The 25,820-nt window shown below is 44.6% G+C and overlaps 2 protein-coding genes and 1 pseudogene across 2 annotated transcripts; all 3 read right to left on the bottom strand.

The window, feature by feature from the left end:
• Positions 1-1,008: 1,008 nt before the first annotated feature.
• On the bottom strand, positions 1,009-11,107 carry LOC121844017 (annotated as a pseudogene).
• A 1,503-nt stretch (positions 11,108-12,610) lies between these two features.
• On the bottom strand, positions 12,611-14,194 carry LOC121844016 (phospholipid scramblase 2-like). Its single transcript, XM_042313886.1, has one exon. The coding sequence runs from the start codon at positions 13,879-13,881 to the stop codon at positions 12,817-12,819; it is 1,065 nt and encodes a 354-aa protein (XP_042169820.1). The 5' UTR covers positions 13,882-14,194; the 3' UTR covers positions 12,611-12,816.
• Positions 14,195-15,091: 897 nt separating this feature from the next.
• Positions 15,092-24,331, bottom strand: LOC112267645 (heat shock factor 2-binding protein). Its single transcript, XM_042313883.1, is given in 12 exon segments — positions 15,092-15,152; positions 15,348-15,588; positions 16,310-16,332; positions 16,334-16,411; positions 16,801-16,918; positions 17,395-17,539; positions 19,316-19,392; positions 19,395-19,464; positions 19,772-19,790; positions 20,149-20,233; positions 20,361-20,508; positions 24,096-24,331. Coding segments are annotated over 12 exon segments (1,212 nt in total). The 5' UTR covers positions 24,243-24,331.
• Positions 24,332-25,820: the final 1,489 nt, after the last annotated feature.

A 25,820-nucleotide genomic window follows, 5' to 3' on the forward strand; every position in this document is an offset into this window, starting at 1 on the left:
ACAGACAGACCAAAGCAGAGCCAGACAGGTGGAGGTGGGCTGGTGGTGGTGGGCCAGCTGAAAACAGACAACCAAAGCAGAGCCAGACAGGTAGCGGTGGGCTGGTGGTGGTGGGCCAGCTGAAAACAGACAACCAAAGCAGAGCCAGACAGGTAGAGGTGGGCTGGTGGTGGTGGGCCAGCTGAAAACAGACAAGTCATACAGAGCAACAGCAATAAACAGCAAAGACCAGTAATATATTTTTTAATTCCTTTGTTATTAAGAAATGATCCATCAACGTATCAACAAGTATCCAACTACAAATCCAATTTACAATGTTCGACAAATACAAACAACGTATTACAGAGAGTCTGGTCCACTCAATACAATAGTCTTCTTGTTTGTTCAAAAGGCACAAGGCGGGTCTGAATTCAAACTGCATGAGAAAACACCTATTTTAAGTCGTCTTCCTCATGCCAACTGCACTGAATCAAAGACAGTTTATGGAAGACGACAGGAGACAACAACTACCACTTAACTGAGTTTGTAATAGGATAATAGGAGAATACTGGGAGTTGTGCTTCCTGGAAAAGACTGCTGTCTCCACAGTAGGTCAATTATTGGTATTTTCAGTTCACATAACAACAGACATGACAGTTTGCAGTGCTAGTAGGAAAAGAGAAGTGCAATGTCTTATTTAAGACAATGTTTGAAGAGGTAGAGTTTCAGTTGTTTTCGGAAGATGGGCAGGGACTCTGCTGTCCTAGCTTTAGGGGAAGCTCATTCCACCATTGGACTCACAGTCCATCCTAAGTAGGTCCCACTGATGTCATCCTTCTTTATTAACGTCCACTGTTGACAGAGCATCGTGGCATTGAGTCATTGGGGACATCAGTCTGAGGCCCAGTTCCACTTCTCCAGTCTCTCTCTCTGAGTCCAAATGTTAGCCTTGAGACCGTTGCTGTCCAATAGCTGCTAGGCCTGTAGTCCTGGGTGTTTCCTACGGTCCGTACGCAGGATCCATTCTCCCTACTGGGCATGGAGGCAGACGTGGCTGGCGCTGGAGCTGGGGCCGCCTGGAGGTCTGGGAGTGGGTATAGAGGCGGTGGTTGGCCCAGGGCCTTGGCTGAGGCTGGGAGTCAGAGTGGGAATACAGTAACTGAGGCTGAGACTGGGGGTCTGGGTAGTTGTGGGGGTGGGGGTGCAGTAGCTGAGACTGGGGTTCTGGGTAGTTGTGGGGGTGGGGGTGCAGTAGCTGAGACTGGGGGTCTGGGTAGTTGTGGGGGTGGGAGTGGGGTTGCTGTAGCTGAGACTGGGGGTCTGGGTGGTTGTGGGGGTGAGGCTGCAATAGTTGAGTCTTGAGGTCTGGGTGGTTGTGGGGGTGGACGTGGGGGTGTAGTAGTTGAGACCGGGGTCTGGGTGGGGGGTGTAGTTGTTGAGACAGGGGTTCTGGGTGGGGGTGCAGTAGCTTAGGCTGAGACTGGGGTTTCGGGTGGGGAACTGGGGCTGAACAGGGAGGTGAGGAGCGTCAGAGAAGGGTGGGGTGTGGTTCTCAACCCGAGGAGAGCTGATATGGAGGTGCGTCTCCAAGAGGTGGCCAGCCGACGCCACCATGGCTGAAGAAGAGAAGGAGGAAGAGGAAGAGGAAGGGGATAAGTCTAGCGGTTGCTCTGAGCATAGAGATAGGTAGGATTGTGGTTGTGGGTGTGTCTTTTGGTGTAGCTGTGAGTGTAGCTGTGAGTGTGGTTGTAGTTGTGGGTACAGTTGTGACTGTGGGTGTAGTTGTGAGTGTAGCTGTGAGTGTGGTTGTAGTTGTGGGTATAGTTGTGACTGTGGGTGTAGTTGTGGCTGTGGGTGTAGTTGTGGGTGTAGTTGTGGCTGTGGGTGTAGTTGTGGGTGTAGTTGTGAGTGTGGGTGTAGTTGTGAGTGTAGTTGCTGGTGTAGTTGTGTCTGTGGGTGTAGTTGTGAGTGTAGTTGTGGCTGTGGGTGTAGCTGTGAGTGTAGTTGTGGGTGTGGGTGTAGTTGTGGGTGTGGTGAGTGGTTCTGTTGAAGGGAGGGTGTGAGGAAGTCATGTGACAGTGTGTGTGTGGAGAACAGACCAATGGGAGGACGAGGAGGAGCGGGAACGTTAGGAGGGACGGGAGGAGACAGGAAGAGGTGTGGTGGCGGGGAGGAAGACGTGGGGTGGCGTGGAGGAAGAGGTGTGGTCGGGTGGAATTGGCACAGTGGAATCTGGATCACTCTGGGGGAAGACACAGAGAAGAGTCAGTAGAACAACAGGTGTCTAATATTTTCAAATACTTGGGCTGCACTTCATTTAGTTTGCTCCAATACAATGGAACCGGTTGCAGGTGCAACGTCCAAGACAAATCAAGCAAATGTTTAAAAGCTTTTGACAAATGTATTTAACCCACATCAAAATGGCTTGATAATAATTTGAGTCACAATGATAAGAAACAAAAGGGTCTGCCTCACGTCTGCTGCTGGAAGCCCTCCTCTGACAGTGGTGTGGTGGGGACACAGTGGGACAGGTCTCGCCCCCCCAGGCAGGGGGCAGGGTGCAGGGCCAGAGGCTGGGGGACCACCCGTGCCGGACCCCGGGGCTCTTCATCTTGTTCAGTCCCAGCAGGCCCTTGGCGCTGGCCTCCCCCTCAACTTCTGGCGGAACACCCTCAGACCTGGAACAGAGGTCAAAGATCACAACATCATAAACCTTCATGAAAGCCACCAAGAATAGATCTACAACTACATTTTTAATAACGGTTACAGAATGATGCTCATTTTAGAGAGCAGTTTGTGTGTGCAGACTGACAGGTATCTTAATATCTTGTGGAGTTCCTCAAGGATCCATTCTAGGACCTTTGTCGTTTCTGATCTACATCAAAGATGATTAAAACTCAAGAGATGTCTCCAATGTGTAAGACAGGAGCTAATTACAGTATACATAAGAAGGTTTTCTTCTTTCCATCTGTCATACTTGATCTGTGCTTTAATTTTGAAGTGGTCGTCCATACCTTGTGTTAGAGCGCCGGTGTCCATGTCGGAGGCTCGGCGGCCCTCCTGGAAGCTGGGTACGGGGAGGCTATCCTGGGGAGGGGGCTGCAGGGTGGACGACAGGGCCAGATGACCGGTGGTGCCCAGTAACTGATAGGGGCCGTCAACAGTGCTGGGCACGGTAGAGGACAGGGCCAGGGGGGACTCTGTGGGGCTATAGGTCCCAGGGCCATCCACAGTGGTGACAAGTAACATATAGGGGTCCTCAATTGGGCTGGACAGGCTGGGACTGGCAGAGAAGGAAGAGGAGGAAGAGGAGAAACTATCTGAGGAAGCTTGGTCGGATGAGTTTACCACAGCACCTGTAGATGAGGAGAGAGTAGGGAAATTTAGCCCTGTAACTTTGTGACAATGTGAAAGTGGGCTATGTATAGTGGTGTGTCTATAGTGGTGTGTATAGTGGTATGTGTATAGTGGTGTGTCTATAGTGGTGTGTATAGTGGTGTTTATAGTGATGTGTCTATAGTGGTGTGTGTATAGTGGTGTTTATAGTGGTGTGTCTATAGTGGTGTGTGTATAGTGGTGTGTGTATAGTGGTGTGTTTATAGTGGTGTGTCTATAGTGGTGTGTCTATAGTGGTGTGTCTATAGTGGTGTGTATCGTAGTGTGTCTACAGTGGTGTGTGTATAGTGGTGTGTCTATAGTGGTGTGTCTATAGTAGTGTGTATCGTAGTGTGTCTATAGTGGTGTGTGTATAGTGGTGTGTGTATAGTGCTAGTGCTGTAGTGGTGTCTATAGTGGTGTGTCTATATAGTGGTGTGTGTATAGTGGTGTGTATAGTGGTGTGTCTATAGTGGTGTGTATAGTGGTGTGTCTATAGTGGTGTGTCTATAGTGGTGTGTCTATAGTGATGTGTCTATAGTGTGTGTCTATAGTGATGTGTCTATAGTGGTGTGTGTATAGTGGGGTGTAGGTGTAGTGGTGTGTCTATAGTGGTGTGTATAGTGGTGTGTATAATGGTGTGTATAGTGGTGTGTCTATAGTGGTGTGTCTATAGTGTATGGTGTGTATAGTGGTGTGTCTATAGTGGTGTGTCTATAGTGGTGTGTATAGTGGTGTGTCTATAGTGGTGTGTGTGTGTATAGTGGTGTGTATAGTGCTGTGTGTATAGTGGTGTGTATAGTGCTGTGTGTATAGTGGTGTGTGTACCTCATGCAAATGTTTGTATCTAAATGAACATAGTTCAGATTTGTGCGTGTGCATGTGCATGTGTGTGTCTCAGTACTCACAAGATGGGCTGCACTGCTGGAGGCTGGCAGAGACCTCGGCCAGAGTGTGTCTGTGGGAGGGGTCTAAGGAGAGGGTTGCTGCCCCTCCCTCCTCTTGCAGCTCCCCTTCCTGTGGCTCCTCCCCCTGGTTTCCATGGTGATCCTGATCACTAATGCAGGTCGGTAGCAGAGTGTCGTGGTCAGGGTTGGGGGTCACCTTTTCGGTGCTCTGGGGCAGTCTGAGGGAGCGGAGCTCTTTCACCTTCTCCAGCATGAGACGGTAGATAGCAGAGAAGTGGTTGTAGCTGCTGCTCTGAAGAGACTAGAGAGAGAGAGAGAGAGAGGGAGAGAGAGAGAGAGAGAGAGAGAGAGAGAGAGAGATATTGAAATTACAGTAGGAAATGTAGCTACACAGATATGGAGTTACACATAGGACTCACACTAGTTTCTTAGTATTTCTCACACTTACCTCAATGGTCCTCTGCCGGTCGATGCCCAGGGTCTGCATGAGGCCAAGTACCGGCTCGCTGTAATTCTCCCCAGACAGGGCTCTGCATCAGGGGCAGGGGTCGGCTGGGGCGTCTCTGGAGGGGCTGCCGTGGCCGGGGGTCCGACTTCATCCAGCGGTGCTTCTTGATCCGGGCCACCGTGATCCGCTTGGCCGGTTCAATTACTAACATCCTCCGCACCAGGTTCTCACAGTCTGATGGTATGGAGGGAGATAAGGGACAAAATGAAGAGGGTTTCAGAACCGGCTGAGGTCACCGCTGTAGTTCGATTGGTTTTAGTGTGTTATGACCTAAGGAAACGTTGTGTTGGTGGTGACAACAGCAGTGCTTAGTTGATGTAACACAACATGGATTTATAACATCTATAATCATATCTAACGTTGTCTGTGAATGGGTCCGAAATGGCACGCTATTATCAAGGGCTGGGAATTGCCAGGGACCTCACAATGCAATATTATCACCCTACGATATGTATTGAGAGGTGATGTACCAAACATATTGCTCACTATATGTCTGCTGCAGAGAGACAAGAGAGAACGTGAGAATATGATATTTGATCAGTCATGGAAATAGAAGTGCTGAAAACATGTTGGCTTACTATTTAAAAAGAAGATGCAGAACAAGCTATAGGATGAAAAATACCAGAGTTATGGCACAGGTACAGTCAACTAGCACTAGCTAACGCTACCTAGCAATAACAAACAAAATATATACAGTACTAGTCAAAAGGTTGGACACGCCTACTAATTCAAGGGTTTTTCCTTATTTTTACTATTTTCTACATTGTACATCAAAACTATGAAATAGCACATGGACTTGGTATTTTACCAAATAGGGCTATCTTCTGTTTACCACCCCTACCTTGTCACAACACAACTAATTGGCTCAAATGCATTAAGGAAAGAAATTCCACAAATTAACAAGGCACACCTGTTAATTGAAATGCATTCCAGGTAACTACCTCATGAAGCTGGTTGAGAGAATGCCAGGAGTGTGCAAAGCTGTCATCAAGGCAAAGGGTGGCTACTTTTAAGAATCTAAAATCTAAAATCTATTTTGATTTGGTTAACACATTTTTGGTAACTACATTCCACAGTGTAGAAAATAGTAAAAAATAAAGAAAAATCCTTGAATGAGTGGATGTGTCCAAACTGTTGACTTGTACTGTATATACACCTTTTTTTAATCTATACTTGGAGTCAAAGTATCGATATAATATCTTCCAAAATAATATTGCGATATGTAACTGTATTGATTTTCGCCCCGATCACTACTCTAATCTATACACAGCACTAATTTATTGCACTACTACAGAGTAGCATACAAAATAGGGAATAGGGTGCGGTTTCAGCCTTGTGCCGTGAGAATCTGTCATGTCACCAGTCCTGCAGGACAGTACCTTGGGACATGTAGAAGGGGATTCTGAAGCGGCCCTCCCGGACCCTCTGTCTGAGCGCGGGGAGGGAGGGGCCGTCAAAGGGCAGGACGCCACACACCAACACGTACAGCACCACGCCCAGACTCTGAACACCAAAAGAGGGGAGCGAGATGAGCACTACAGTCCTGCTACTTCCTACTACTATTAGTACTACTGTCACTACCAGATAAAGATATAGAATTCATGATGAATCATCTCTGCACCACAATAACCACCTATAAGGTTATTACAGTACAAGAGGCATTCTGAGATCTGAAAACATACAACCTTCATCTGCACTTTCATTCCCATGAAATTCCAATGGGTTAAAGAGAAATAATCAACCCAAAGCAAGAGAATAGGAGAGAAACCATCCCTTCCTGGTCCCTTACCCAGATGTCTAGAGGAGGCCCCTCATACTCAATCCCCTCAAACACCTCTGGAGCGGCGTAGGGCGGGGACCCACACCAGGTGGACAGAAATTGTCCTTCACTGAAGAAGTTCCCAAAACCAAAGTCTACAGGGAGGGAGAGGAAAAAGTCCATTAATATCAGAGGATACTATCCCTAAAGCCAGGGCTGTTCAATCCTGGAAAGCCAAAATATTTATGTTTTTCATCCTCTCCTTCTAATCAGGGACTGATTCAGACCTGGGATACCAGGTGAGTGCAATTAACTACCAGGTAGAACCGAAAAACAGAGATGTTTTGGCCCACTAGGACTGGAATTGAAAAGCCCTGCCTAAAGCCCTTGTGAATCCTCTGGAACATTCTCATTCATATCATAGGACACATATGCACATGACAAGGCCTGGGGGTAAGGCCTTGTGTCATGACGTTGGCCTGGGGGTAGGTTTATGACAGTCATAAATACATCTTCCCCTCTTTTTCCTCTCTCTACCCTACTGATGTGAAATTTGAAAACCCCTTGGTTAACATAGAGATTCTGGGAACATCAGAAGGTGGGGGGAAATGAACTATATTCTGGTAATCCGACCAATTGAACATATGCGGTGGTACTTAATGAATATGATGTCAGTTCGGTTGTCATCTGGGATATTCTCATCAATGATACGATGACAAACTCTACAGTGGAAAGTCTGCATATTGTAGTTATCGGAGTCACATGGAATTGTTGTTCAATTTAAATGTTTGAATATAAAATTATTGGTGAAGAGATGAAATGTAATTTTAGCTTCCAAATGAGAGATTTGGGTTTTCATAAGGTTAGTGCTCTGCTCAATCAGTGGCCCGCCCCTGTGAAGAGACATGGGTTATAGAACTTTTCAAACGCACCCTTCTCGCTCCACTATATAAAGCCTTGACGAAAATGTAACCTCCTGTTCCAAGTACATGAGGTCTGCAGCCTCTGCTTTAAAAGGACTAACATGTCAACTACAGAACTAAGCCAACCTCAGCGTGAGCTTTGGTTGCGAATGGTATGAACTTTGAACTCTTATTCACTACAGAAGTGATACCTCCTAGCCGTTGAGTTAGCCACAGCAGCTGCAAACGCGGGCTAGGAATGAACAGACAGAGTATCCCGTCTACCACACAACGACGTTACTACAACTTATCCAATTGACCACCAGAGACATTCTTCAAAGGACAAAGGACTCAGTTTGGCAACCCAGCCTTCCATCTACCACCAACCTACTGAAGCACAGCTCAGAGTAAATATTTATTGCATTTTCCTTTTCCAAATGGGCGGTAATTTAGGATGCATAAGATACTGTATTTACGATAGCACAGCTTCTTCCCTTTGTCCCTCAGTCTTCCTGCTCTTTCACTCAAACCCAGCCCCTTTTCTTTTGTGTAACCAGCTGTCATATCTGTTCTGCCCGCTAAGGATGTTTTCCTTTATGACGTAATTTGTAATCAAGGTATTATTCATTCTGTGTATAGGTAATTCTGTGTGATTAATTAGGTATTTAGTAAATAAATAATTAAACCCAATTTTGTATTGCTGATCAACTTGTTAGCCAGGGTTCGTGAAGATAACCAAGAATTTACAACTTTCAGATGAGACTGAAATAAGATGACGATTAATATTGACCGCTATTGATGTCAAATATTACTAGGTCTTTAAGAGTTTATTCGGAAGATAACAGCTCTATAAATATTATTTTGTGGTGCCCCGACTCTCTAGTTAATTACATTTACATGATTAGCTCAATCAGGTAATATTAATTACAGAGAAAGTATTTTATAGAATAGCAAGTCATATCACTTAATCCAGCATAGCCAAAGACACGACAATTGTTTACATTTTTTAAACCACCACCTTTAATAGAATCTAATAAAATATTATATAATATACAGTGCATTTGGAAATTATTCAGACCCCTTGACTTTTTCCACATTTTGTTATGTTACAGCCTTATTCTACAATTGATCAAATATATTTCCCCCTCATCAATCTACACACAATACCGCATAATGACAAAGTGAAAACAGGTTTTTACAAATGTTTGCAAATTTATTACAAATAAACAATAGATATACCTTATTTACATTTTGGATTGATGAGGGTAAAAACTATTATATCAATTTTAGAAGAAGGCTATATTGTAACAAAATGTGGAAAAAGTCAAGGGGTCTGAATACATTCCAAATGCACTGTAGCTTAATTACTAACTAAAGCAATTCTATTTGGCCTGTTTTTAAATATCCATCTTTCTGTGATTCAAGGTTGATTGATTTCCGAGCCTCTCCTTTCTGCCTGTACCTGCTACTTTGATGTCCATGTTGGAGTCCAGCAGAAGGTTCTCAGCTTTCAGGTCTCTGTGGACGATGTGGTTGCTGTGGCAGTAGTCCACCGCTGACAGGATCTGACAGAACTTCCTGCGAGCCTCACTCTCACTCAGCCGCCCCGACGACAACAAGTAATCTACAGAGGGTGGGATATAGGGAGAGGGGATAGAGGGTGGGTGGATGGGAGAGGAGGGGATAGAGGATGGGATGTAGGGAGAGGAGGGGATAGAGGATGGGATGTAGGGAGAGGAGGGGATAGAGGGTGGAAGGATGGGAGAGGAGGGGATAGAGGGTGGAAGGATGGGAGAGGAGGGGATAGAGGATGGAAGGATGGGAGAGGAGGGGATAGAGGATGGGATGTAGGGAGAGGAGGGGATAGAGGATGGGATGTAGGGAGAGGAGGGGATAGAGGGTGGAAGGATGGGAGAGGAGGGGATAGAGGGTGGGATGTAGGGAGAGGAGGGGATAGAGGATGGGATGTAGGGAGAGGAGGGGATAGAGGGTGGAAGGATAGGAGAGGAGGGGATAGAGGGTGAATAATGAGGAATGTAATTGATTGGTTGGTTCAGATTGTTTGATTGAATCATTGTAAATAATTTGTGATCAAGTACACATGTGCACACACACAAACACACTGTTCTAAGAGATTGCACCAAGCATCATGGACACCTCTAGAGCGATACCCTTCCACTTACCAAACATCTCTCCGTTCCTGGCATACTCCATCACCATGTACAACATGTCCTTTGTTTCCATGACCTGCAAGACACAAGAGAGGCACACTCACTGATAAATACAACTTAAATATACATTTCCCATGTCATTATTACATGTAATCCTGTGGAAGAGTGTGCCCAAAGCGTAAAGCGAGAATATGACAGCAGGGACCATATTAGAATCCTTAAAAACCATCACAAAAAACAAGTTAAAGATTCTCTGTTTTAAGAAATATTTGCTTTGAGACCATATTGGAAGTAGGGGTGGGTTGACGGGGTCGTCATTTTCCATTCTGAAAATCCCCATGTGACTCATAGAGCTGGGGGTGGCTGGGCTGAGGGCTGGGAAACATACACTTAACCCCTATTACAAGATAAACAACCTGACCTTTCAAAATCTTCCATGTAGAGAATGAGAGAGAGGGGGCAGAGAGAGAGAGAGAAAGTAGTTCCACAACTCTATCCTCTACCTGATAGAGCTTGATAATGTGAGGATGGTTGAGGAGCTACTTGATAGAGCTTGATAATGTGAGGATGGTTGAGGAGCTACCTGATAGAGCTTGATAATGTGAGGATGGTTGAGGAGCTACTTGATAGAGCTTGATAATGTGAGGATGGTTGAGGAGCTACTTGATAGAGCTTGATAATGTGAGGATGGTTGAGGAGCTACTTGATAGAGCTTGATAATGTGAGGATGGTTGAGGAGCTACTTGATAGAGCTTGATAATGTGAGGATGGTTGAGGAGCTACTTGATAGAGCTTGATAATGTGAGGATGGTTGAGGAGCTACCTGATAGAGCTTGATAATGTGCGGATGGTTGAGGAGCTTCATCACCTCGACCTCTCTGTAGATCTTCTTCAGGTCAGAGGGCTCCAGTCTCTTTTTATCAATGATTTTAATGGCCACCTGTGTGTACAGAAAGCAGATAGTTCATTTCGAAATGGCACCCTAACCCCTATACAGTGCACTACTTTTGACCAAAGCCCTGGACCCTGTTCAAAAGTAGTGCACTGTGAATATACAGGGAATAATGTGCCACTTCAGGCGCTGCCAAGGTCCCATTCCAGCCTGGTCACATATACTAGACGTAATATAGTAAATGTAAATCCGGGGACACTCAAATTAGTATGATATGATACTTTGGGATTTTGTCAAAGAGGCCCTTTATCCACTTCCCCAGAGTCAGATGGACTTGTTGATTCCATTTGTATGTCTCTGTGTCCAGTATGAAGTAAGAGGTCATTTTGAGAGCCAATGCTAACTATCATTAACACAATGACTGGAAGAGGTGGAGTTGAATATTGGAGATTAATGGTGTAGGGAATAAATGTTTCATATGCATTATGCATGCGTAATTACACACCTGGGTTTTTGTGACTTTGTGACAAGCCAGTTTAACTACAGCGAAGTTTCCCTTCCCCAGCGTCCTGATGATCTCGTAGAAACCGACCTGAACCGGCCCCCGGGGCATGGCTGGCTCAGGGAGAGCCATCGGATAAAACCACCATGGTGCAGAGGCACCCAGTGACTGGATAAACCTATTGTCCATTTCCCAGGATTAGAGTACCGTTATTAGGCCACTCCCGTAAACACAATTGAGAGAACATATTTTGTCAATATATAGGCTGCATATAGTAGGAAAGAAAAAATATACAATTGTGATATTAAATCTAGTAGTTCTAGGCTATAAATCTCAACACCTTCCAAAAAGTGTAATTCCATTTAACTATTTATGTGAGGAAAGACTATAGCCTACGTAACAGCGTAAGAGTTGAACAAACAGATATCCTTTAGCCAAAAAGTATTGAAATAAAAACAGACCATATCCTATTATTAATTTGCAAAACAAAATCATCTAATTTACCTTCACAGAAAATCTAGTTCAGTACATCCACCTATGTTGTTGGAATCCTCCGCCGTTCTAGAACAGTGTGCGCATCCAGGCTACTTCCCTAACTGCGCACAGACGATTTGTTCCTCATATTTTGTTAACGGGGGATAAATCTGGTATGCAATAATCCACACAACCTCTGTAACTCAAACTCGGCTGGAAATCTTCTCCTGCCATAATGAACTAAAACACACTTAATTAACGTCAAGCTTGCATCAGAGATGCCGAGCAACTGTCCCGCGCGCTTCTCGTGGAGCGGGAAAGGTAGCTTGGAGCTGGACACCGTGACGCAAAAGTGGTCTTCACGAGGTTTGCACAATGAATAGGCTGTAGCAGCCGCTCAGCGTACAGTAACGCTAAACAATAACATTGAGCAGCAACGTCTCTTTATTGAATTAGACCATCAACGCTTCTAGTAGACTAGAGGCTCACTAGTCTCCTCCCTATAAGCAGTTTAACGAACAGGCATACCGTTAAGTGGGTCATGATGACCAATGTGGAGATGACTCATGAGCCAAGGCTAACATTGTTCAACTCAATTTGCGACACTCAGCAGCATGATATTTTGTTGGATTCTAGCCACCATTTAGTTGCTATGTCAATGTTGTATTGAGCTTGTATGATGCAACATACGTTGTATTGGAATTGTACTGTATATATGACAGAAAGGAAATAAACTAATTCAATACACTATAATATAATGGAATACAATACAAAGTAAACACACAGTACCCTGTGACATGTATAGCCTACTGTCTGGCCATGTAATGTAAATTGTGTCCTATGTCCCACTATTCAATAGGATGGTGGCTGTTAGGATGAAGCTTGCCCTGCTTCTGTTGTTACGGAACCCATGGGACCTTGTAACTTTGTAGTTGTTTTGTTGTTACGGAACCCATGGGACCTTGTAACTTTGTAGTTGTTTTGTTGATACTGAACCCCGGGGACCTTGTAACCTTGTAGTTGTTTTGTTGGTACGGAACCCCTGGTCCTTGTAGTTTGTAGTCGTCTTGTTGTTACTGAACCCCAAAATATTTAGCCTTGGAGTTGTTTTGTTGTTACTGAACCCGGGACCTTGTAGCCTTGTAGTTGTTTTGTTGATGCTGAGAAGTAGGAAGTTGTTTAAGATGGAGAGTAAACACTGGGGAGAGGACCGTTAGATATACACAATGAGAGGGATTTGGAGTTGTTGATTTTGACATGCAACTTTATTGTAGGTCTAATGTCATTTTGATGCGTGATGATTCTGAAAGGAACCGTGGGTTCCGTAGTCGGCACAGAGTAAAAGTTCAATGTTTCTTGTCTCCTTTCCTTTCCTCAAAATACAGGAAATCGATCAGGAAGCAGGCTCCCAGCAGCACAGCCTTCATCTTCACATCCAGGTCCATTGGGAACACGATTCCAAAATGATCTGCGTCCGTGTAGACTTCGCGCAGGAAGCCGGACCACTGCTTACTGATGTGCCCTATCAACATTGAGTCATCCAGAGTCTTCACCTCAAATGTGACGTCTCTGCAACAACTACAGAAAAACAGCGGCCCTTTGATCCTCAGCTGAGGCTGTCTCCTCTCGTTCAGCACAGTGAGTTTGGGCAGGAACGGGTGACACTCCTGCACCACATACCCTATTGGAATACCGGGGGGACTCTGCACCTCCAGGTCTTGCAGGCAGCAGGGGAAGCAGCAGTAGCTGCACGCAAGAGGGCGCGTCAGGGTCAACACCTCCTGCCCCAGGTTGTCCTGGATGTGAAAGGTGAAAGGTCGGCTGGGGCCAAAACACTGTAGGGTGCAGCAGTTGTTCTCCTCTTCCGCCAGAAACACTTGTTGCCCGATGCTGTTCTTCACATTGTAGGAATTTCTAACCTCCCAACCCAGCAGTTCGGCCAGATGAAAAGTCTGATGGACGAGAAGCTGGTCGACATGAATCAGGTATTCCAGTCCTGGGGGGCAGCCGGTGGGTCGGAGATCAGGCGGAGGGGCAGGCATCACCGCAGGGACCGGAGGGGGCACGTAGCCTGGGGGTACTGGCGGGATTCCGGGGTTTGTGGGCGCGGGGTAGACAGCATTAGGGTGTCCGAAAGGGGCAGGCATCATAGGAGGAGCTGAAGGGGTCACGTATCCAGGGGGTGGGAATCCAGGGTTTGTGGGAGCTGGGTAGACAGCATTGAGTGGTCCGAGAGAGGCAGACATCATCATATGAACCGGTGGGGCTGAAGGTGTCAGGTAGCTTGGGGGTGGTGGCACCACGGTGGGCGCTGGGTACACGGCATTGTGACCAGGCGGCACCTCTTTGGAGTAAGCTGGGGCCGGGGGTAACCGTCCTGAGTCGGTGTCGCCATGTCCTTTGGAGGCCATTGAAACGATGCACTTCCACGTTCTACAAGATCAAACAAGACATCAAAAAGGTTCTTCCTTATTTTATAACTACAAAAACAAGTTACACCTTTATAGCTTCACATGCTCTGACACATACATTTTCTACACGTTAGCAAGGTATTGGAAACACATCTCTTCTGAGTGTGAGCAAGTTCCTGTTGGTTCTTGAGAGGATTTGCAAATGACTATTATTAGCAGAGATCCTTAGCGGACACAGTCCAGCCCAGTCTTTTAGCCCTCTCATCTTGAGTGTACAGTAACACTTCAGAGATCCAACCATGTTGGGAATGGAGGTCGGTCAGAATATGGAAATGTTTTGTAACTTTGAAATGGACTGTAAACTCAACAGACTGAGGCTTGACTGTATATGTACAGAGACTTACTTGCTTCAATACCCTACAGCCTGGTGTACACGTGCCGAGTCAGCTTACTCAGTGTCACCCCCCTCAGACACTGAAAGGCTTATCCACTTTAGGTGGCTCCTAATGACCAGGCCAATCTCTACGTCATAATCTGTTTATCTGGGAGTCGGAGGCTCAGTTGGTAGAGCATAGTGCTTGCAGCACCAGGGTTGTGGGTTCGATTCCCACGGGGGACCAGTATGAAATGATATGCCTGTACTGTAAGTGGCTGTGGATAAGAGCGTCTGCTAAATGACTGACATGTAAACGTAGCTGGAGTTAGGGAGTCACGTGTGAGGTGGTCCAGGATATGGTGGTGGGAGAACAGGACAGTCAGACAGATTCATACACACAAACCGCCCCTAACCTGGTAAAAATAGGCGACATATCATATATAAATGAATGTTCATTTGGAAAAGTTTTGAATAACATTTTATTGTCTGTAACAATGGTAGAAAACAACACACAAAAATAAAACATCCTCCATTGTTACTTGACCTCAAGGTATTTGACCTAATGAAATAAGGCCATGGGTCTGATATGGTATTAGCTGGTATTAGGTCAACAGGCTAACAGGTAGAAACAGATCCAACTCACCTGACAACAGTAGATACAGATTTTAAACAAACAGACGGCTTCTCTGTAACATATGGCAAGCAGAAGTCATCCTTGCTTTGGACCATGTCAACACGTTTTAAATTTGACATACACAATTTTGTAGTTCTAATGTATGTTCTATGTATGGCTTATGAATGTGTTATGGAGCCCTTATGTACAGTTATGGGGTTCTACTGGTCCGGAACATCTGCTGTGGTGGGATAGGAACCAACCTGACTAAGTCCCTGGACCCTGGGGAAAACGAGAAAGGAACACGATGGCACCAACCTCTTCCACAGTGCATCATGGGAGCTCTCCTCAGTAGAGCTCTCTCTAATCAGAGAAACGTTTACTCTACAGTAGGAAAGCATCATCATCATCACGTGAGTGGGATGTGTCGCTAGTGCTGTGTGTTTCACTTTGGGTTGGATGTATTTATACATGTACTTGGTCAGAGGAGGAGGTGCCGTGGGGTCCAGGAAGGAGGTGCGGAGGGAGCCCAGGTCATCCAGTGTCTCCTGGGCCGTCTGCCTCAGGGCCGGGTGGCGGCTGGAGGTGGCCAGCGTGCGTATGCGCTCCAGTGGAAGAAGGGGGTCGTCCAGCAGCAGCCCGGGCCCCACCAGGGCCTCCTCCAGCAGCACTGACTGGAGCAGCCGCAGGGCGTGGAGGCAAACCTCAGAGTCCCCGTCTCAGGAGGGGAAGAGGGGTCGGGAGAGAGGAGGACAAGAGAGAGCAAAAAGAGAGAGATAGAATGAAACAGAAAGGGCGAGGGAAGAGAGGATGGGCAGAATCAGAAAGAAACAGCATGAGAGGAAGGGAAAAGAGAGAGAGAGAGAGAGAGAGAGGAGAGAGAAAGAAAGAGAGAGAGGGAGAGAGAAAGAAGGAGAGAGAGAGGAGAGAGAGAGAAAGAGAGAGGGAGAGAGAAAGAGAAAGAAAGAGAGAGAGAAGGAGAGAGAGAAAGAGAGAGGGAGAGAGAAAGAAAGAGAGAGAGAAGAGAGAGAGAGAAGGAGAGAGATAGAAAGAGAGAAAGAGAGAGAGGAGAGAGAAAGAGAGAGTAAGAAAGAGAGAGAGAGAGGAGAGAGAAAGAGAAAGAGAGAAAGAGAGAGAGAGAGAGAGAAAGAGAGAGAGAGAGAGGAGAGAGAAAGAGAAAGAGAGAGAGATATACAGTCTTAATCCTCCTAACTGACCACAACAAGAATCCTTCTTCGCTGATCTGAGTTAAACACACTGATGCCAGCTCTCTGAGCTCTGATTCAGGCTCTGTATTTCGGACACACACTGGACTCTTGGACGATTAGCCCCATTGTGGGCAATAAGAGATCCAAATGAACAAACAAACGCTTTTGAATGCACACATTTTATAACACCACATACAAAGCACACAAGCCCACCCCTCACTCCCCTCTTACCTTCCAAAAGGGTCCAGATGAGAGAGAAGTCCTGGAAACTCCCTGATATACTTCAGTCCCTTTACACTGATACTGACATTATACAGAGCCATCAGCATCAACCTGTAACACAGAGAAACTACAATAACCATCATCATTCATCCACTTGCAGATAAGCTACAATGGCCATCCACATCCACCTGCAGAGAAACTACAATAACCATCATCATTCATCCACTTGCAGATAAGCTACAATGGCCATCCATATCCACCTGCAGAAAAACTACAATAACCATCATCATTCATTTACCTGCAGAAAAACTACAATAACCATTATCATTCCTCCACCTGCAGAGAAACTACAATGCCTAGTTAATTTATTATTGTAGGTATCATTTGATCTGGATTCAGATGGCTGTGTGTATTGATGTTGGGTCGGCCAACATAACTGCTGAGGAGAACGTGTGTGTATGATTATTAATGTGAGTGATTTAGAAGTCCTCCAGTCTTACACTTTGAGTTTGGGGAAGACCCCAGGCTTCAGGAGCTCCAGCAGCTGCATCAGAGTCTCCAGGAGGACGTGGGCGGAGCTGGACAGGTAGTCCCGCCCACACGTCACCGCCGCCACGTCTGAGTGGACAATCAAACAGCAGAGAGGTCACCGATTGGAGAGCTAAAGATGATAACGCTGAGCAGGCTGTGCCATTTATTATAAACTGGGTGGTTCCAGCCCTGAATGCTGATTGGCTGACAGCCGTGGTATATCAGACCATATTCCACGGGTATGACAAAACGTTTATTTTTACTGCTCTAATTACATTGGTAACCAGTTTATAATATCAATAAGGCACCTCGGGGTTTGTGGTGTATGGCCAATATACCACGGCTAAAGGGCTGTATCCAGGCACTCGTAAGAACAGCCCTTAGCTGTGGTATATTGGCCATATACCACACCCCCTCATGCTTTATTGCTTAATTATATGATGCAAGATATGTTATATAACACAGCATAGACTGGAATAACTCACAGTGAGATGGTGTAATTATAAACTGTGGTTATCAAAATACATTCAATAGACAGTTTGGATGGCATGCCGCACACTCACTGGTGACGACTCCGGCCAGCGCCAGAACAAACTGCTGCTCATGGGAGTTGGAGTCTTGCTGCTCGGCCTTGGCCTCCCCATCCAGAGACTTGACAAAGCTCTCCAGGGTCTGGCCCGCCACGCTCAGGAAGGACTGCAGCTTACCCTACAATTAGAGTAATGAGAAAGGGTCAGAGGTGGCCAGAGGAAAGGGGAGGAATTAAGGAGGGTGATGGAAGAGGATAAAGGCAAAGAGAACCAGGACATGGACTGGAGTGGAAAGAGAACCAGGACATGGACTAGAGTTTAAAGAGAACCAGGACATGGACTAGAGTTTAAAGAGAACCAGGACATGGACTAGAGTTTAAAGAGAACCAGGACATGGACTAGAGTTTAAAGAGAACCAGGACATGGACTAGAGTTTAAAGAGAACCAGGACATGGACTAGAGTTTAAAGAGAACCAGGACCAGGACTAGAGTTTAAAGAGAACCAGGACCATGGACTGGAGTTTAAAGAGAACCAGGACATGGACTAGAGTTTAAAGAGAACCAGGACATGGACTAGAGTTTAAAGAGAACCAGGACATGGACTAGAGTTTAAAGAGAACCAGGACATGGACTAGAGTTTAAAGAGAACCAGGACTAGAGTTTAAAGAGAACCAGGACATGGACTAGAGTTTAAAGAGAACCAGGACATGGACTAGAGTTTAAAGAGAACCAGGACATGGACTAGAGTTTAAAGAGAACCAGGACATGGACTAGAGTTTAAAGAGAACCAGGACATGGACTAGAGTTTAAAGAGAACCAGGACATGGACTAGAGTTTAAAGAGAACCAGGACCAGGACATGGACTAGAGTTTAAAGAGAACCAGGACATGGACTAGAGTTTAAAGAGAACCAGGACATGGACTATAGTTTAAAGAGAACCAGGACATGGACTAGAGTTTAAAGAGAACCAGGACATGGACTGGAGTTTAAAGAGAACCAGGACATGGACTAGAGTTTAAAGAGAACCAGGACATGGACTAGAGTTTAAAGAGAACCAGGACATGGACCAGTTTAAAGAGAACCAGGACATGGACTGGAGTTTAAAGAGAACCAGGACATGGACTGGAGTTTAAAGAGAACCAGGACATGGACTAGAGTTTAAGAGAACCAGGACATGGACTAGAGTTTAAAGAGAACCAGGACATGGACTAGAGTTTAAAGAGAACCAGGACAGGACATGAACCAGGACATGGACTAGAGTTTAAAGAGAACCAGGACATGGACCAGGAACCAGGACATGGACTGTAGTTTAAAGAGAACCAGGACATGGACAGAGTTTAAAGAGAACCAGGACATGGACTAGGTTTAAAGAGAACCAGGACATGGACTATAGTTTAAAGAGAACCAGGACATGGACATGATGTTTAAAGAGAACCAGGACATGGACTGATTTAAAGAGAACCAGGACATGGACTGGAGTGGAAAGCATCAGAGGCAGAGGAATAGAATAGGTTCAGATGAGTGCTGACCCCATCTTTTTTTTTAATCAGGTAGGCCAGTTTAGAACAAGTTCTCATTTACAACTCGACCTGGCCAAGATAAAGCAAAAAGCAGTTTGACACAAACAACAACACAGAGTTACACATAAACAAACATAAAGTCAAGCTACTGTCATCATGGTATAGCTATCCAGTCCTCTCAGATCTCCACAGGTGTGATGAAGCTCTGTCATCATAGCTATCCAGTCCTCTCAGATCTCCACAGGTGTGATGAAGCTACTGTCATGATGTTATAGCTATCCAGTCCTCTCAGATCTCCACAGGTGTGATGAAGCTACTGTCATCATGGTATAGCTATCCAGTCCTCTCAGATCTCCACAGGTGTGTAAGCGGCTAGGAGTTGGTTTGGAATTGGGTGAAAGGTTTTGTAAGGTCTGTGGATGAATGCCTCTCACATCGGCCAGGATGTCTTTGACTGCCTCCTCCTTGCTGGAGGTGCTCCACAGCAGGGTGCAGGAGGCAGCCCCAGCCCAGTACAGAACTCAGCCTGCTGCTGCAGCTGCTCCCGACTCTCCCATAGCTGCTCCCTCAGAACCAGCTTCTCCTGCAGGGGCATGCAGCAGACAGGTTAACATGATGACACACACACTTACACTCATACACTCAGACACACACACTTACACTCAGACACACACACACTTACACTCAGACACACACACACTTACACTCAGACACACACACTTACACTCAGACACACACACACTTACACGCATACACACACACACTTACACGCATACACACACACACTTACATGCATACACGCACACTTACACCAGACACACACACATCTTACACGCATACACACACACTTACACTTAAGACACACACAATGTTACACTAGGGATACACACCACTCTCTCTTTAATATCACTCCATCTCTACACCACACACACATATCCCTGTCCCAGGAACCATCTCTCTCTTTAATATCCCTCCATCTAGGGAACAGGTTACCTCTCTCTTAATATCCTCCATCTCTCACCTCTCTCTTTAATATCCCTCCATCTCTCATCTCTCCTCTCTCTCTTTAATATCCCTCCATCTCTCATCCCTCCATCTCTCTCTCCAATATCCCTCCATCTCTCACCTCTCTCTTTAATATCCCTCCATCTCTCACCTCTCTCTCTTTAATATCCCTCCATCTCTCACCTCTCTCTCTCCAATATCCCTCCATCTCTCACTCTCTCTTTAATATCCCTCCATCTCTCACTCTCTCTCTTTCTGACACTCGCTCTGTGCTGCGTCCAGGCGAGAGCGGAGGTGCAGACACTCCTGTCTCAGTTGCTCCTGCTCCTGACCAAGGCGCTCCTTCACTACACACACACACACAATTTTGCCTTTCACTGTTTAGGCTATTTCCCAATACAAACATTCATGTTATTCATTATCAGCCCACTTGTATGATAACATCCGCGTAGAGCCGTTTCAAGGGCAGCTTACTTGTCTCTGCAGCACGGGCTTTCTGCAGCATCTCAATCAGGTCTCCATTCACTACTTTGGGTAAGAACTCTCGGAGCTGCATGACCTCTGTAGTCAATCTCTCCAAGTCTCTTTTTCTGATTTGGACCAGGCCATCTCGGCTGTCAACCTAGAACAGAAAATCAATAGCCAGTCATGTGCATAAATGTTTTGTTACAGCTTTACTTGATTTTTGCAAGGTGTGGCTTATTTTTTGCCAATGTGCCAGGCAAATACACTACTGTTCAAAAGTTTGGGGCACTTAGAAATGTCCTTGTTTTTGAAAGAAAAGCACATTTTTTGTCCATTAAAATAACATCAAATTGATCAGAAATACAGTGCAGACATTGTTAATTAAGGCCAGCATCCGTGAGCCGCCTCTTCACTGTTGACGTTGAGACTGGTGTTTTGTACTATGTAATTATGCTGCCAGTTGAGGACTTGTGAGGCATCTGTTTCTCAAACTAGACACTCTAATGTACTTGTCCTCTTGCTCAGTTGTGCACCGGGGCCTACCACTCTTTATTTTCTGGTTAGAGCCAGTTTGCACTGTTCTGTGAAGGGAGTAGTACACAGCGTTGTACGAGATCTTCAGTTTCTTGGCAATTTTTTGCATCGAATAGCCTTCATTTCTCAGAACATGAATAGACTGACGAGTTTCAGAAGAAAGGTCTTTGTTTCTAGCTATTTTGAGCCTGTAATCGAACCCACAAATGCTGATGCTCCAGATACTCAACTAGTTTAAAGAAGGCCAGTTTTATTGCTTCTTTAATCAGTCAACCATTTTCAGCTGTGCTAACATAATTGCAAAAGGGTTTTCTTAGCCTAATGTTCAGTTAGCCTTTTAAAATGATAAACTTGGATTAGCTAACACAACGTGCCATTGGAACACAGGAGTGATGGTTGCTGATAATGGGCCTCTCTGTACGCCTATGTAGATATTCTATTTAAAAAATCAGCTGTTTCCTGCTACAATAGTCATTTATAACAATGTCTACACTGTATTTCTGATCAATTTTGTATTATTTTAATGGACAAAAAATGTGCTTTTCTTTCAAAAACAAGGACATTTCTAAGTGACCTCAAACGTTTGAACGGTAGTGTATGTGTATGCAGTAGTCATATCTGTAGTCTCCCTAGGCACAAAGGGTGCCTTCACAATGTGAACAATGCTCCTCGTGCTGTTGCCCGAGGTCTGGGATTTCCTGAGACTATCATAGCTGTAATTTTAGGTGGTGTGCAGTAGTCATATCTGTAATATTAGGTGGTATGCAGTAGCTGTAATATTAGGTGGTATGCAGTAGTCATAGCTGTAATATTAGGTGGTATGCAGTAGTCATAGCTGTAATATTAGGGTATGCAGTAGTCATAGCTGTAATATTAGGTGGTATGCAGTAGTCATAGCTGTAATATTAGGTGGTATGCAGTAGTCATATCTGTAATATTAGGTGGTATGCAGTAGTCATATCTGTAATATTAGGTGGTATGCAGTAGTCATAGCTGTAATATTAGGTGGTATGCAGTAGTCATAGCTGTAATATTAGGTGGTATGCAGTAGTCATAGCTGTAATATTAGGTGGTATGCAGTAGTCATAGCTGTAATATTAGGTGGTATGCAGTAGTCATATCTGTAATATTAGGTGGTATGCAGTAGTCATATCTGTAATATTAGGTGGTATGCAGTAGTCATAGGTGGTGTGCTGTAGCTGTAATATTAGGTGGTAGTGCAGTAGTCATAGCTGTAATATTAGGTGGTATGCAGTAGTCATAGCTGTAATATTAGGTGGTATGCAGTAGTCATAGCTGTAATATTAGGTGGTGTGCAGTAGTCATATCTGTAATATTAGGTGGTATGCAGTAGTCATATCTGTAATATTAGGCGGTATGCAGTAGTCATATCTGTAATTTTAGGTGGTGTGCAGTAGTCATATCTGTAATATTAGGTGGTGTGCAGTAGTCATATCTGTAATTTTAGGTGGTGTGCAGTAGTCATAGCTGTAATATTAGGTGGTATGCAGTAGTCATAGCTGTAATATTAGGTGGTGTGCAGTAGTCATAGCTGTAATATTAGGTGGTATGCTGTAGTCATAGCTGTAATATTAGGTGGTATGCAGTAGTCATAGCTGTAATATTAGGTGGTATGCAGTAGTCATAGCTGTAATATTAGGTGGTATGCAGTAGTCATAGCTGTAATATTAGGTGGTATGCAGTAGTCATAGCTGTAATATTAGGTGGTGTGCAGTAGTCATATCTGTAGGTGGTATGCAGTAGTCATATCTGTAATATTAGGTGGTATGCAGTAGTCATATCTGTAATATTAGTGTGGTCATATGTGCAGTAGTCAGTAGTCATAGCTGTAATATTAGGTGGTATGCAGTAGTCATATCTGTAATATTAGGTGGTATGCAGTAGTCATAGCTGTAATATTAGGTGGTATGCAGTAGTCATATCTGTAATATTAGGTGGTGTGCAGTAGTCATATCTGTAATATTAGGTGGTATGCAGTAGTCATAGCTGTAATATTAGGTGCAGTAGTATGCAGTAGTCAGGTGGTATGCTGTAGTCATATTAGGTGGTATGCAGTAGTCATAGCTGTAATATTAGGTGGTATGCAGTAGTCATATCTGTAATATTAGGTGGTGTGCAGTAGTCATATCTGTAATATTAGGTGGTATGCAGTAGTCATATCTGTAATTTTAGGTGGTGTGCAGTAGTCATATCTGTAATATTAGGTGGTATGCAGTAGTCATATCTGTAATATTAGGTGGTGTGCAGTAGTCATATCTGTAATATTAGGTGGTATGCAGTAGTCATATCTGTAATTATTAGGTGGTGTGCAGTAGTCATAGCTGTAATATTAGGTGGTATGCAGTAGTCATAGTCATATCTGTAATATTAGGTTAGGTGGTATGCAGTAGTCATATCTGTAATATTAGGTGGTGCAGTGCAGTAGTCATATCTGTAATATTAGGTGGTATGCAGTAGTCATATCTGTAATTTTAGGTGGTATGCAGTAGTCATATCTGTAATATTAGGTGGTATGCAGTAGTCATATCTGTAATTTTAGGTGGTGTGCAGTAGTCATAGCTGTAATATTAGGTGGTATGCAGTAGTCATAGCTGTAATATTAGGTGGTGTGCGGTCATGCTGTAGTCATAGGTGTAACATTAGGTGGTATGCAGTAGTCATAGCTGTAATATTAGGTGGTATGCTGTAATCATATCTGTAATATTAGGTTGTCATTTAAGAGTCCCTGTATGCATACAGTTCACTAGAAGCAGACCATCTTTGCTAGCTCTGAAATAGTTATTGCAGGTCTGGCATCTAGTGGACAAATCTGAAAATTACAATGTAAATGTCAGGACAAGGACGGACAGAACTTTCAGGTAAATTATCTCTTCACGCGACAAATAACGGACTCGCTCCTGACCAGACCGAAATAGTAACCTAATCCAACATTACTCGACCTACAAGTCTAGCTGACAGTGACTCTTCAACTTTGTTTGCTGAGATGGTTGTTACAAAGAGAGAACTTACTTGTGAATAAGTAGTAACTTCATCGTCATGTAAGTACCTGTGTATTCGTGTGTGGTTAGCTCTTGTTAGCTAATTACAGTAGCCAGCGTAGCTAGCAAACGTGCAGCTTCATGGAAGCTAATCTGCGAGCTCAATATTTTTGTTTTACTGTAGTGATAGTCAAAAATATGATATAAATACCTTTCCTTTCTTGCACAAAGCCCACATCTTTGTGTCTATGAATTGAGTCATTTTTAATTCCTCGGAGGTTTGTTTTGAGATGAGTTTAGTGCACTTGCCACTAGTGATGGGCATTCCGAGTCTTTTCGGTGAGCAGATTCGGCTCATTTGGCTCCGTTCAGGTAAAAGAGTCGGCTCATTTGGCTCCGTTCAGGTAAAAGAGTCGGCTCATTTGGCTCCGTTCAGGTAAAAGATTCGGCTCATTTGGCTCCGTTCAGGTAAAAGAGTCGGCTCATTTGGCCTCCGTTCAGGTAAAAGATTCGGCTCATTTGGCTCCGTTCAGGTAAAAGAGTCGGCTCATTTGGCTCCGTTCAGGTAAAAGAGTCGGCTCATTTGGCTCCGTTCAGGTAAAAGAGTCGGCTCATTTGGCTCCCCGTTCAAAATGTTTAAATATATCTAGAAACAAGGAAAACGTGCAAATCTCCTATGTAAATCACAAAAGTAGGCTACCATTATGTCAGATCGTGAAATGCGTGTTCAAATGCATTTTTACCTGGATAAATTATTCAGTTCTTTTAAACGCACTGCACATTTTAGGATGGACCAGAATGACGCGCTCTCCCCACTATTGATTGTTTCTGCAGTGAGAATTCACCCTCTTTAGATAATTATTTAGTAATTTATTTACAGGTAAGTTGTTTTGAAAAAAATAACTGTTTGTAGCTGTATGTAAATCACCAAAAAGAGCCGTTCGTTTTGCTCAAAGATTTATTGGTGGAATGTTTAATTACTCCAGCATAATTTCCGATAATCATACGTAATCTCTATGCAACGGCACTGTTTCACTAGGACACCAGTATGTTTTGTAAAGATACACCCACCCCCAAACATCTTCCTGCACTATTACCTACATCATGTCACGTTTGACCTTTCTAGCTTCCAGTGGGCTAGCTACAGTTCAGTTTCAAGAGTTCCTCCGTCATGTACTAAACTTCTACAGTACTCGCTGTATATTTGACCTCTCTCTCACGGTTCAAATGTCTCATTCTCTCTGGTCGTGCTGTTGTTAAAGTGTACGAACGCAGTACGGCGGCTGGACCTCCTAAACAAGAACTTTTCATATGTCTGAGACCAGCCCCTCACGCCTCATGGAGGGGCATCCACTGTTTCCACAGAGGGGAGCCATGTTCTTGAGGATTGTGGTTGACTGAGTGATAGCTGTAGATGGAGAAACTACCACGTCATGTTCATTAGAAGAGGTACTGACTGTTGAATGACAGCCCTTCATCAGCCCAATACACACACCTTATCTTTTGAGCTAGTCCCTCAGTGGTAATGATGTCTGGGTGGATTCTACAGTTAGCTGAAGTGTCCTGCTCCCTGACAGAGGGAAAGGTGCAGAAGGCTGTGCAGTACGCTGCTGGGGACACCAGCATCAATGAAGAGATGCAGGTCTTCCAGACCCCAGAACCTGTAAAAGTGCTTTGTCTCTAGCATGGTAAACAAATGTAATGCAAATCCTTATTAAACTGACATACTACTGTTCAGGAGTATTACATTTTCTTATTTTCTGAGTGACATTGACAATTATGCATTTCTTTGCATTAATTTCAGATGCCTGGTTAAATATTGTACAGAGAAAGTGTATGTTATTCCCCCTGACAAAGCATGATTGCTCAATGTGAATGGACTTGTACCCTGTAATGTCAGTTCCAAAACAGACCACTAGATGGTGGCATTTAGCAT

Source organism: Oncorhynchus tshawytscha, unplaced genomic scaffold (assembly GCF_018296145.1).
Source record: "Oncorhynchus tshawytscha isolate Ot180627B unplaced genomic scaffold, Otsh_v2.0 Un_contig_821_pilon_pilon, whole genome shotgun sequence".
Classification (NCBI taxonomy): Eukaryota; Metazoa; Chordata; class Actinopteri; order Salmoniformes; family Salmonidae; genus Oncorhynchus; species Oncorhynchus tshawytscha.